This window comes from Chiloscyllium plagiosum, unplaced genomic scaffold (assembly GCF_037043375.1).
Source record: "Chiloscyllium plagiosum isolate Xiang-an unplaced genomic scaffold, Cpla_swu_hap1 HiC_scaffold_29, whole genome shotgun sequence".
Lineage (NCBI taxonomy): Eukaryota > Metazoa > Chordata > Chondrichthyes > Orectolobiformes > Hemiscylliidae > Chiloscyllium > Chiloscyllium plagiosum.
In genome coordinates, this window is record NW_028270167.1 from 11,380,962 (window position 1) to 11,393,261 (window position 12,300).

Consider the following 12,300-nt stretch of genomic DNA (forward strand, 5'->3'; position numbering starts at 1 on the left):
TTGGCTTTGCATTCAAGGGCAGTGATTAACTTTGTTACCTCACAGCACAGGAGACCTAGATTTGATTTCAGCCTTGGGTGACTGTCTGTGTAAAGTATGCACATTCTCCCCATGTCTGCATGAAAATGTGCTGGGTGCTCCAGTTTCCTCCCACAGTCCAAAGATGTGCAAGTTGAATGGATTGCCCTAAATTGCCCTGTAGTGTCCAGGGATGTGCAGGCTAGATCGGTTAGCTTTGGGAAATGTGGGGTTACAGGGATATAGTGCAGGGTTGGATGCTATTTGAAGGATTGGTGCATACTCAATGGGTAGAATGATCTGTAATGTAGGGATTCTATAATTTAGTCCTTTGTTGAGTTGGTGCTCTATCAGAGATCAGCAATTTACCGTATAGGGTTGTTAAATACATACGTGGTTTAAAATCCAAGCACCTAAGTCTCCATGACAGGATATTAATGCCTCCTCGACATTGCTTAATCTGACAAGGTATTCAGAAGAGATTTCTTTACCCAATGAAAATGGTGAGAATTTTACAGCAAGCATATTTGAGACAAATGGCACGGGTGCATTTAAGGGGAAGCTATGTAAAAGCATGAAGGAGTTGAAGAATATTAATGAAGAGAAGTTGGGGGAAGCTTGCATGAATTATAAACACCAGTGCAGATGAATTGAGCCAAATGACCTGTTTCTGTCCTGTTCATTCTGTGTAAAACATGCTAATACATATTTTTGAGTAGACAGCAGAACTTTTTACTTTGGCCCCAAATTGTTGAAGTAACATAATCAAAAGAGAATATGGCTTTAATTCAACTGATTAAAATATATTCTTCTTACAATATTTACAACTGTATTTGTGCTCCATGTTAGATTAGTCTTGTTCAAATAGAGCACCTGTAAAAGCCAATAAGTGGTGGATTACCTCACAGCTTATGTAAAGAGAGACCAAAATAAATACACATTTGCACACAGCTTTCCTTCAGTCTCATGAGTTTTTGAGTCAGAGAAGAGTGGAGTTAAAATGAATCATTTTGCAAACACCAGTCACTTCTATATCAATAACTTCAGAAACCTGAATTGCAGAGGTTTCCTCCAGAACCCTTCTGTTCAACTTTCAACTTATTCTTTAAATAAAATAGCTTCTTTTTCAAAGTTTGATAGAATCCTGTTCAGTAAAGATTCCAAGGCAGGTGAATACAGTTGAGGCCCAGATCAGCCATGATCTAATTGAACGATAGAACAGGTTTGAGGGCATGAATGGCCTCCTCCTGTTCCTGTGTTTTCAGCATATGGCAGTCAGTGAACAATTTTACAGAAGAGTGAAATAAAAACCCTTAAAATACAATTTCTGAGCAACTTTTAAGAAATTGTAGCAGTAATAACTTCGTCGAAGTTGATTTAAAATATTATTTGACTTACAAACCAACAGTACACTAGATGATCCTAGTTTAATGCCACAATACATTACCTGTAGATTACTTCATTGAGAAAAATTCAACAGCTGAAATTTGCCAGAATCTTCTCTCCAAACAGCTTCCTTCCCCTTTAATAATCTGATTAAGATTGACATTTTTTTTTTATTAGTCACGGCTCTGTGCTGTTATTTCCTGGATAAACCTGTTCCTAGCAATCTATGAAGGTTAGTAAATGAGAAGCAGTATGGTATGATAATGCAAAATGTGCAGATATGCTTACAGAGGGAGCAAATTGAAACCTTCAGTATAGTCAGCAAAGTGGATTGCGGAATCTCAGTGACCCATTATAAATTTGTTTAATCATTTTCTTATTTCAGAACATAATCATCCCAATATTGATATTCACTTGAATGTTTCCATGAGATAAGCCAGGATTTTAATAAATTCAGATATAAAATAAAACAGAACCAAAAACCCAACCAATCCCAACTCGCTAAAATTTCCTAGCATAAAGAAACTATGATACAACTGAGGAATGAAGTTGACAAATTAAAAAACATTGAATTCTTAAGTGAGAGAGGCTAGTTGAGAAGGTAGTTGATATTATTTCAGATTCATAGCAGTTAGAAAATATCTCCAACTCAAGTGTTACAAAAAACACCACTAATGTATTTTAAGATTGTCCGTTGTTGGCATATACCCAACTGTCAATAATGTGAATATGACAGACAGTTTAATGCTCGCAAATGGAGTTGTGTACATAACAGAAGTATAACACAGGGCTCATAATACAATTCTTCTGTCAACCCAATGGGCCAAATCAAAATCTCCAGAGAGGGAACTTTATCTTTAGGTTTGTTTGGTTACATGGATACTGATTCTACTTTATTGAATTTTCCCATTGCCTCATTGTATCTGATATTAGCCTTAAGCTTTCTTGAGCACCTTCTGTAGTGTGGCTCAGTCATGAAAACCAAAAGTAGGCTGCCAGGTGACAATGACTACTTTACAACTGGTGAAAAGCCAAACATCTAACTGGTGTGTCTATATAAACACATCTGTCACTCTAAAACCGAGTTCCCTGACTGATCATTGAGCACTGAGGCACGCAAGTTGAAATTTAGACCTTCCAACTTGGACTCTCACCAGATAGCAGACAGCAACCTGACCTGTAGGCTTTTGGCAAACAATGCACATTCAAAGCAGTTTCACATTGGTGCAAAGGTGACAATGTGAGTGTAAAGTCACGGTAGCATTTCCCCAGATTTACTGCCATGAAAAGATTTCAATAATTTTCAAAACATGAAAGAGAAATTTGTATGTCTTAAAAGCAGCATGAGTCTCACCTGATCTACATTTTCTTAACATCCTTAATTGTTGATAATAACTTACTGCTTCATTTTGATAAACCCTTTTTTCTGTAAACACATTGATGGTGATAGAGGAGAGATTGATTTATGTGTTCAATAATTTTTAATGTGCTAGAAGCAACTGTCAGTGCAGGTGCTAACTGTCAACAAACTCAAGCCTCCTGATGCACTGTCGATGTCTGTACAAAATAATTATTGTCAAGAAAGTACATTTAGAAATATCCATAGCACAGATCTAGAAGATTTTCAAATGAGTTATGTTAAATTTGCTGATGGATTGTTTGTAAAAGTCAAGGTTGCAAGTTTTGCTGTTCTCCTGTGCACATATTTGCATTTTCTTTCATTTTATTCATACTTTATTTCGAAAAGAAAAGGAATGGAATTTGCTGCAAAACACACTAAGAGATTTGGCAGCATATTAAGATGCATGTGGAAGCAAAGTTGATGATAAACTCTTCCGTGTAGTAGTTGATCTTTATGTAAACTAGTTTTTTGCTCTCCATTCTGAATGCTGTGTCTTCTGGAGTGATTAAAGCAAAACAGGAACAAGATTCAAATTCAATTAATAATTAGTTTCAATTAAAATGCCCATTTACTAATCAATGAAAAAAAATTGTTGATTCCATAAAGAGAGGGCAATCTAATATTATCTGGGGGTGGGGGCGGCGGTGGGAGGGGATCGCTTGTGGTGCAGTGTTAGTGCCCTTACCTTTGTGCCAGAAGATCTGAGTTCAAGTCCCAACACATCCAAGGATGTGATGTAACATGTCTGAACAGGAAAACTAACAACATCCAATATAATCTGGGGGGTGGGATCTCTTGTGGTGTAGTGGTAATGTCCCTTTCTCTGAGCCAGGAGGCCTGGGTTCAAATCCCATCTGCTGCAGAGATGTGCCATGATATGTCAGAACAGTTTGAATAAAAATACCTACAACCATCCATTTTCAGAATGTAGAGATGGATAATAAAATGCTGGCCCTGCTAGTGAGGAGTGCATCTTTAAAATGAACAAGCTAATACTAGCTATGGTGGCAGGCAGGAACTCTTGTGGTGCAGTAGTAGAGTCCTGACCTCTGAGGAGGACTATGTTCAAATCTCACTTGCTCCAGAGGTATATAATAACATCTCTGAATAGTTTGATTAGACAACATCTAATATTGTAAAGGAACTGTTTTCCCTGGAGCATCGGAGGCTGAGGGGTGATCTTAAAGAGGTTTATAGAATCATGAAGGTCATGGATAGGATAAATAGACAAAGTCTTTTCCCTGGGATGGGGGAGTCCATAACTAGAGGGCATAGGTTTAGGGTGAGAGGGGAAAGATATAAAAGAGACTTAAGGAGCAACTTTTTCACACAGAGGGTGGTACATGTATGGAATGAGCTGCCAGAGGAAGTGGTAAAGGCTGGTACAATTGCAACATTTAAAAGGCATCTGGATGGGTATATGAATAGGAAGGGTTTGGAGAGATATGGACTGGGTGCTGGCAGGTGGGACTAGATTGGGTTGGGATATCTGGTCAGCATGGACAAGTTGGACCAAAGCGTCTGTTTCCATGCTGTACATCTCTATGACTCTATAACTAAAAGTAAAAGTCCAAACTCGGACATTTCAATGAAAATTCATGTCTACATTTGCCTCTGCAAATGAATCAAAAATTCAAGTGTTTCATGTGCAGAGAATGGATTAACTTCACAGCAAATATGCATTAAGCTATTGATTATATCCAGCTCATGTCAACTCTGAACTTACTTACTGATTGACCGGGAATCCTCCAATTCAGTTTGTGCCAATGTACAACAGAAATCAACAGGACACGGGCAAGAGGAATTAAGGAAGGCCGATGCAATTTCATGAGCGAGATGTTTTGGCCGCTGTTGAGCTAGTTTTTGTTTGGATGGGTGTGGAACCATGTAAAAGATGCCCTGTGCTAGGCCTCCCTGTTTCTCTTCCACCCACTACCTGTGCTCTGTACAGGAGGGCGAGGAAGCTGCCCAGCAGGCTGCCTATCCTTCGGCCTACTGAAGCGTTTACCAGCCCAACTTTTTAACAATTAAGGCCCTCAACACACCTGCACTTACAAAGCAGAGCAAAGTGGACACAGAAAATCTCTTAAAATACACTTTCTGAGCAACTATTTTAAAATGGTAACAATACCCTTGTAGTTGTTAATTTTTAAAACAGCTTCATCTATATTTTTCTAATCAAACTATTCAGAGATGTCATTACACACCCCTGGATCAGGTGGGATCTGAACCTCAGTCTCCTAGCCAAGAGATAGGGAGACTACCACGGTGCCATAGGAATCCAGGGTTTCATTTATAAAGTGAACAGTACAATAAATGATCATTGTTCAATCTCACAATTCATCACCTGTGTTCTAATGGGCAGGGACAGGTGGACAGAACACAAAGGCCATTTTTGAAAGGTTTCTTTGAAAAAGTGACAAGTAAGGAAAGGTTTCGCAAAAGGTGCTCTATGCAAATCAAGGGGCACCTTCTGAGTTGTCATCTCTCCCTTTGTTCCTTCCCACTTGCCCTCAAAAAGCTGCCCTCTCACCCTACACACTGATCCCTCCTGCAGTAACATATTTCCCCTGAAAGAGACCACTGCCACTAGGACTGTTCAAGCAACCAGCCAATCAGATTGGCCTTCAACTCTCGAGGGTATCACTCCCTGTCCAATGAGATGAAGTCAGTCTGCAAGTCAGTATAAGGCACCTTTGTTGTGATATTGCCATGGTGACAGGCTTTGTAATAAATAATTTTATTCAAAGCAGCTTTGCTCTCCAGGATGTAAAATCCAATACCTTGGAATCACGATTCCAACTGTGGTGGAACTTTCATTGCTCCATCATTGGAACTGAACTTTCAGCTGTCTGGAACCCAAGCTCCAGAATTTCCTCCCTAATCATCTGTATCTCCCTCGTGACCTCTTCTTGCTTAAAGCACTCTTATGTCTTACCTCTTTGGCCAACTATTTTAATATCTGCTTCTGTGGTTTGGGTGACTCAAAACCAAACTTTGTTTGGTAACTCCCTTGTGAAGTGCCTTGGAATGTTTTGCTATGTTAAAGGTGGGATATAATTATAAGCTGTTGCTGTTGGTGGAGGAAGTAAAGGCCAAATTCAAATGTCAGTTTTTGGGAAAGAAATATCAGAAGGAGCTGCTCATGTGAGCCTTACAGCTATATCACCAGAGGTGCAAGTGTGTGGTCGACCACACAAACCACAAAAGGGGCTAAGTTAATGTTTGAAACTGATGAGTGGGATGGTCATCTAATTAAACTAGCTCACTTTGCAACTGTGTCTTAGAGATGATTGTGATTCTTTCTCTTTCCCTGTTTCTCATATTCACCCCTGGTCCTGCCATCCAGAACACAGGTGATAACCTTTCACACAGAATTCCACAGCTCAGTGAAAGAGAAATATACCTACACAGAGAAGATTCACCAGGTTGATTTCTGGGATGAAAGGATAGAGGAAAGTTTGCGTTTATAAATCAATGGTGTTTAGCAGAATGATTTTGGTGAAATGCAAAATTCTGAGGGAGCTTGACAAGGAAGACTTTTGACAGGATGTTTCCCCAAATAGGGGTGAGCATGGATCTATCTATGGAGGTAGTTTAAAATTAAGGAGTCTCCCTATTTCAACTGAAAAGGAGGAAGATTTTCTTCTCTTGGAAGAATTTAATTTAAGGAAAAAATAGACGACCAATTTTTAATTAGTAATGAGTCGCAGCGTTATGGGGAACGGGAAGGAAAGTGAAGCTAAGGCTGAGATGAGATAAGCCATGATTGTATGAAATGGTTGAGCAAGTTTGAGGGGCTTAATTGCCTACTCCTGTTCCTAGTCCTTATGAATCCTTACAGTACTTACTACGCCAGAGTGTTGTAAGGCTGGGTTACTGAATATTCAAGGCAGACTCAGATTTCCAGAGATTTTGTTTTAGAGATGTGAAGTTTGGCAGGAAGATTGCAATTAAATGATCCATGATCTTACTAAATGATGGACCATGCTTGAGATTTTAAACAGCCTACACTTGCTCCAATCTCATGTGTCCTTCAGTTCTATTAAAGGAAGATATATCAAGGCCACTCCAGAAATGACTCATCTGGCTCTCTATCTTCAACACGATGACAAGCACATATCCTTCACTCAGTTCACTGCACCAGTTTTAGAAGGCTGCACTGATATCTCCTTACTGTGACACTAATATTTTATTACTTTAACACTCTGTCCCACTGGAAGATCTGTCTAAAGACTGGGTGCCAAGCTGTTAAACTGTAATAGAAGTAATCACGCTACGTAATAATTGTAATTAGCAATTGCCCAATTTTGATTTCAGGATTCTTCACATCTACGCAGCCAAAGGAATGCGGGAACATGCCTATGCAGCAGCTGAACGAATGCGTGAGCTCAGAAGACTTGATACTAAAGAACACCGGGGAAAGGTATATAAATTTTAAAGCACATTCTCATGAAATAATTTTGCCTGTACTGTTGTACAAACCAGTCTTATAGTTTTTGATTATCTAAATCCATAAATGCTCTACGCATATGAAGGGCAGGATTCTGCAAACTTCGATCTTCGATCTTCAAGTGACTCAAAGGGTGGGGGCAGCCAAGAAAATGGAGTTAAAGCCATTAACTGATCAGCCATAATCTTATTGGATGGTGTAGCAGCTTCAAGGGGCTGAATGGCCTACACTTGCTTGGTTTCTGGACTAGTGCCGGAATGATAAAGCAAAAGCAAAGAGAGTGTTAGGTGTATTATTAGGACAGTGCAATATGAATAAATTCACTCCATCCTTATAAAACCACAGCGTTCCTCTCCTCACCTCCTCATCTCATCTCACACTGGCCCCTTCCCAGAAACCTAAAAGGATTTGGAAGAGTGCTGTCAGATTGATATTTGGCTTCAAGGCACGTTCATCACCACACCATGCATAGAGAGATGTCTTTTCACTTTTGAAAAGTAAAGAGATTTTATGACAGCTTGTCAGATTTTGAAATAACTGGGTTGTGTCTAATTATTTGAGTTAGGTGAGAGAGTACCAGAAGCAAGAATAAGCATTGGGTCAGCATGGAACTAGATTATGAAGCTTTTGCTTTTGCAGTCATCAATCTTCCGAACAGGTTGCTGAATAATATAGTGAATGCACTTGTACAAGGATTGAAGCAAGTTAAAGTATAGCAAACAATTAGCAAGTCAAGTGGATTGCTGGCCTTTACTGCAGGGGAAATAGGGTCGCGTTGCTACAGTTGTACAGGGCTTTGGTTAGACTGAATTTCTGGAATACTATGTACAATATTGATCTCCATATTTAAGAACAACAATAGAGTTGGAGGCAGCACAGTGGAGATTGAATAAATTAGTTCCTGATGAAGTTTTTGTTTAATCATTCATGGAGCATGAGTGTCACTGGTTAGACCATATTACTCAGAGGGCAGTTAAGAGCCATTGCTGTCGGTCCGGAGTGACATTTGATCAGACCAGGTAAGGATGGCAGATTTCCTTTCCTAATGGATGAAACAGACTGAATAGTCTACTCCTGCTCCTACCTTTTACGTTTCTAAGTGGGTTTTTACAACAATTGGTAAAGGGTAGTAGAAATCTGGATAGTTTCGCCCCCCACTGCCCCACCAAAAAAGGGTTAATTAAAATTTAGGAAACCAAAATGAGTCAGTAGAGCTGAGGTTCCAATCAATCATGATCTATTCGAAAAACAGAAAAGACTCAAGAGGCTAAATGGCCTAATTCTGTTCCTATTACATCAGTACTGGCTAGAGTTAATCCTCTTACAATGTTCACAGACACCCCTATTGGTTGCTGTGGTCGCAAATCAGCCTCTGATCGTGCGGGATCTAATTATGTTCGGTGCTGATCTGAATGCTGTGGATGACAGAGGACAAACCTTTCTACATCTGGCTGCTACCTATGGCCACTTGAGTATCATTCAGGTAAACACATCTGTTACTCCTTCTCTACTGACAATGAAAGCTGTGGCTTGGTATCTTAACTGTAACTTGTTAATACTATCCCACACAAATAATGGATTGCACCAAGATACTGTATTTCAATCAGAAGTTTCTGATTGAAATCATTCCAAAATATTTTTGCAAATTCCCAACTAAACACAGGCACTCACAGTGTTAAAAATTGCAATTACTGGAAATCTGAAATAAAAACAGAAATTCTGCGGCTGAATGGTAAGTCCTCCAGTATCTGTAAACATAAACATCAACCGTCAATATTTTTCAGGTATTCCCCACCTGTCAGCACCTAATGAGTAACAGCAGTCTGGGATCAAGCCTACACCTAGGTGAATTCTGGGTTGCTGCTGGCCCAGAATTGTCAGTGAATACACAGTAATGTGATCAACTGCATTCTATGCTTTCAGGATATGCAAAGTTGAAGGACAGGGAAAGCCAAGTTGTTTCATCAAGTCCATATCATAGCATCGGACTCTCTGTCCCACACACTTTCTGCCCTGTTCTAAAGGGCACATCCCAAATCTCTTTACAGCCAAAGTCTGCAGTGTTGTAAAGTAAGGTGTCTTCATTTGTCATGCCTGACTGTTTAGCAAATCAAACTATTTCACCCTGTGCCTCCATATCATTATGGAGACCCTAAACCTAGCAGTCTAAATCTTTGCCATTTTGCATAAAAAATGAGCAAAATAAATTTCTCACTGTAAAAACTATGTTCTGTTTTATGTATTTTAAATGAAATAAACCAATTTATTGATTAAATGTTCAATAAAGTTTCGATTGGTGACACCCTCTAAAGACAGGCATATTTCCTGCAATGGAACATGTGGCACTACCATTAGAGCAAGGTTTTGCTTTAGACTTCATGAAACATCAGGAGGAGGTGCAAATGGAACCCAGGTTTTCCAGCCGAGAGATGAGCCTCATGTCTATTTATCACTTCACTACATCTTGGGGTAAAAAAAGGCTGCACTCCAGATCAGACAGAATATAGGATTGATTGATGGGGATGACAGTGATGCTGACCCACAGAACATTTGCGACAAAGCTTTGAGAATTATGAGTGATGCGCTTGAATATCTTAAAATTCCATTGAGACTAAACCACCACCACTGAAAAAAACCTAAGGACTCTAGAACAGGGCTTTGCAAAGTACAGTCATATGTTGAAGTTTGGGGCCATGAACTCTGAGGCACTTAGGCCTATCAGGATCTCTGGATATTATAACAGCTGTTCTCCCTCTCTGACCAGTGACCACTTTCTTGGTTCTCACTGAGGGGTCATGACAAGTTTAAAGACTTCAAACAAGATCACAACAGGAAATGATTTGGAAGACAATATTCTAGACAATGACAGAAAGGGATGTATGCTCAATCAATCTTTTGTCTGGATGGTATTAAACCATAGGATAGAGTTAATATTAGTGATCAAAGGATTAAATAATAAAACATAAAGTTGACACACAAAGATTATTCCCTAAATGCCATGGAACCCAGTCAGCTCTGTGTCTCTAAATTGAGTGTAAACTTTTCTGCTATGTCCAAACCAATAATGATCAGAAAAGATCAGAATTCTTTCATTCTTCACAGCAATCAGATTATGAATGTATTTGCATAGTGACGATCAGATATGTATTGTCAATACTTGAGGTTACCCTGGAATTACAACAGCAACAGGCTTTCGTAGGCCGCATTTTTTGTAAAAATCTTATGCCGCCTGCAATTATTTTAATAGCTGGAAGGAATCGGATTTCAATTTACTTATCTAATACCTCCCAACTCGACATCGCCCTCTTGAACTGTCCTACCTGTCCATCTTCCTTCCCAACTACCTGCTCCACTCTCCTCTCCGACCTATCACCCTCTCCCCAACTTCATCTACCTATTGCATTCCCAACTAACTTCCCTCCAGCCTCCCCCCCCTCCCCCCCACCCCCCACCCCCAGTTATCTCTCAGCCCCCTTGGCCCACAAGTCTCATTCCTGATAAAGAGCTTATCCCAAAATGTTGGCTGTCCTGCTCCTCAGATGCTGCCTGACCAGCTGTGCTTTTCCAGCATCACACTCTTCGACATTTACCTGCAATATAAAAGATTCCAGGGCAAAATCATAAATGTTGTTGTGAAAATAACACAAGAAAGGTTTTCATATTAGTAGAAAATGATTTTTTTTTTATTCACTGCCCACTTTCCTTCAATCTCAGTAAAGTTGCCACAGTGCCAGAGTCCTGTTCTCTCAGAGAGGAGAAAACCGTTGGTGATTTTAACCTCAGGGTCACCATGTCTCAGGTGAGGGCTGAGGCTGAGAAGGTGGGACCTTCATGGTGACCTCAGCTCGTATGGGATTGAGCAATGCTGTTGGGCTAACTGTGCCCTTCCCAATCCCAGTAGCCCACAGTAGAAGATGACCATCTTCTTTTTGTTCAATTAGGGGACATGACGTTTTTGGCTAATCTGATTTTGAGCCTGATCTGGTCTTGGAACATACAAGTTAGGGAATGTTCTGGGAGTGTGAGTACTGTGTCCAAACACCTGATGAAATGTGCCCAAGGCTAGAAGTGTTTTTTCCACCAGGGCATTGGACAATAAGAATGGTGAGCTGCAAGCCCAGTCAGAAAGATCGTTCATTAGTGAAAAAGGGGCAGGAAAGGTTTGCGACAAAGCTAAGCTGAGAGAGGACTCTTAGAGGGACAGAAACAAGCGAAACAGGAAATTTGGATGGGGTGAGGGGGTAACAGCTGTTGGGAGGCTTTTATTGTGAGCAGGAAAAGCTTTCAATGTTCTGCCACTACCTCCCCCAGCATTTGAGGTTCTCTGTGTGGTTTTAGTCTAACAAAACATTTGTGTAAGGAATGGATTTTTGTTCAGGCTTGTAAATCACATTCCTTGAGATATTTGTACATGGTTGCACGAATCTTTGCCTGTCGCAACTTTCTGACATGCATGATCTGAAGTTAAATATTTGTATAAATGGCTATAGCTTTTATCTCTGGTAGAATTGATGTTTTTACAGCAGGTCACTTTTTATTAATCTGACATCAACTTTTCTTGAAAATGCTGAATCTGGGGCACAGGTTCACAAGCACCAGTTACCCCAGGTTTTTCAAACTACTCCAAGTTGTAGCCTTTTTGGTGATTGTTAAATCATTGAGAAAAGGTAATACATCCAAGTCCGTCCTGCCTTTGTCCTCTGCTTTCCCAATCGGAGGAAGCTATCAGGAGTGGGATCTGCTTCTCAATGATTCCTTTGTCTAACTCGGATTCCCAAGATCAGTAGCTACCATTGGCATTCCACTAATATCTGTTTACACAGCATGAAACTAAAGTCTCTGCCAGAATTATCCTGAGCTGTAAGGCTCAGCTATAATCCAGACAGCACTTGCAATAGTGCACATACAAAATCAAAGCAAGATGTCAATTCCACACAAAGGCTGGAATCTGACCAACACTGTTTATAATCGAGGAGGTTTCTTCTTGTGGAGCAATCTAGAAAGAGAGATTATAATTTTTGTTTAAGGGGTCGCAGATTTA

General features: G+C 40.0%; 1 protein-coding gene across 2 annotated transcripts in view; it reads left to right on the top strand.

Annotated features, from left to right (window-relative positions):
* The window catches only part of LOC122540627 (NF-kappa-B inhibitor delta-like), a 127,673-nt gene that overhangs the window by 80,314 nt on the left and 35,059 nt on the right, over positions 1 to 12,300 (top strand). For both annotated transcript variants that reach the window (XM_087976374.1, XM_043676599.2), the window contains exons 6-7: positions 7,127 to 7,232; positions 8,596 to 8,742. In XM_087976374.1, the coding sequence (XP_087832500.1) occupies positions 7,127 to 7,232; positions 8,596 to 8,742 (253 nt within the window). The remainder of the gene's footprint in view (positions 1 to 7,126; positions 7,233 to 8,595; positions 8,743 to 12,300) is intronic.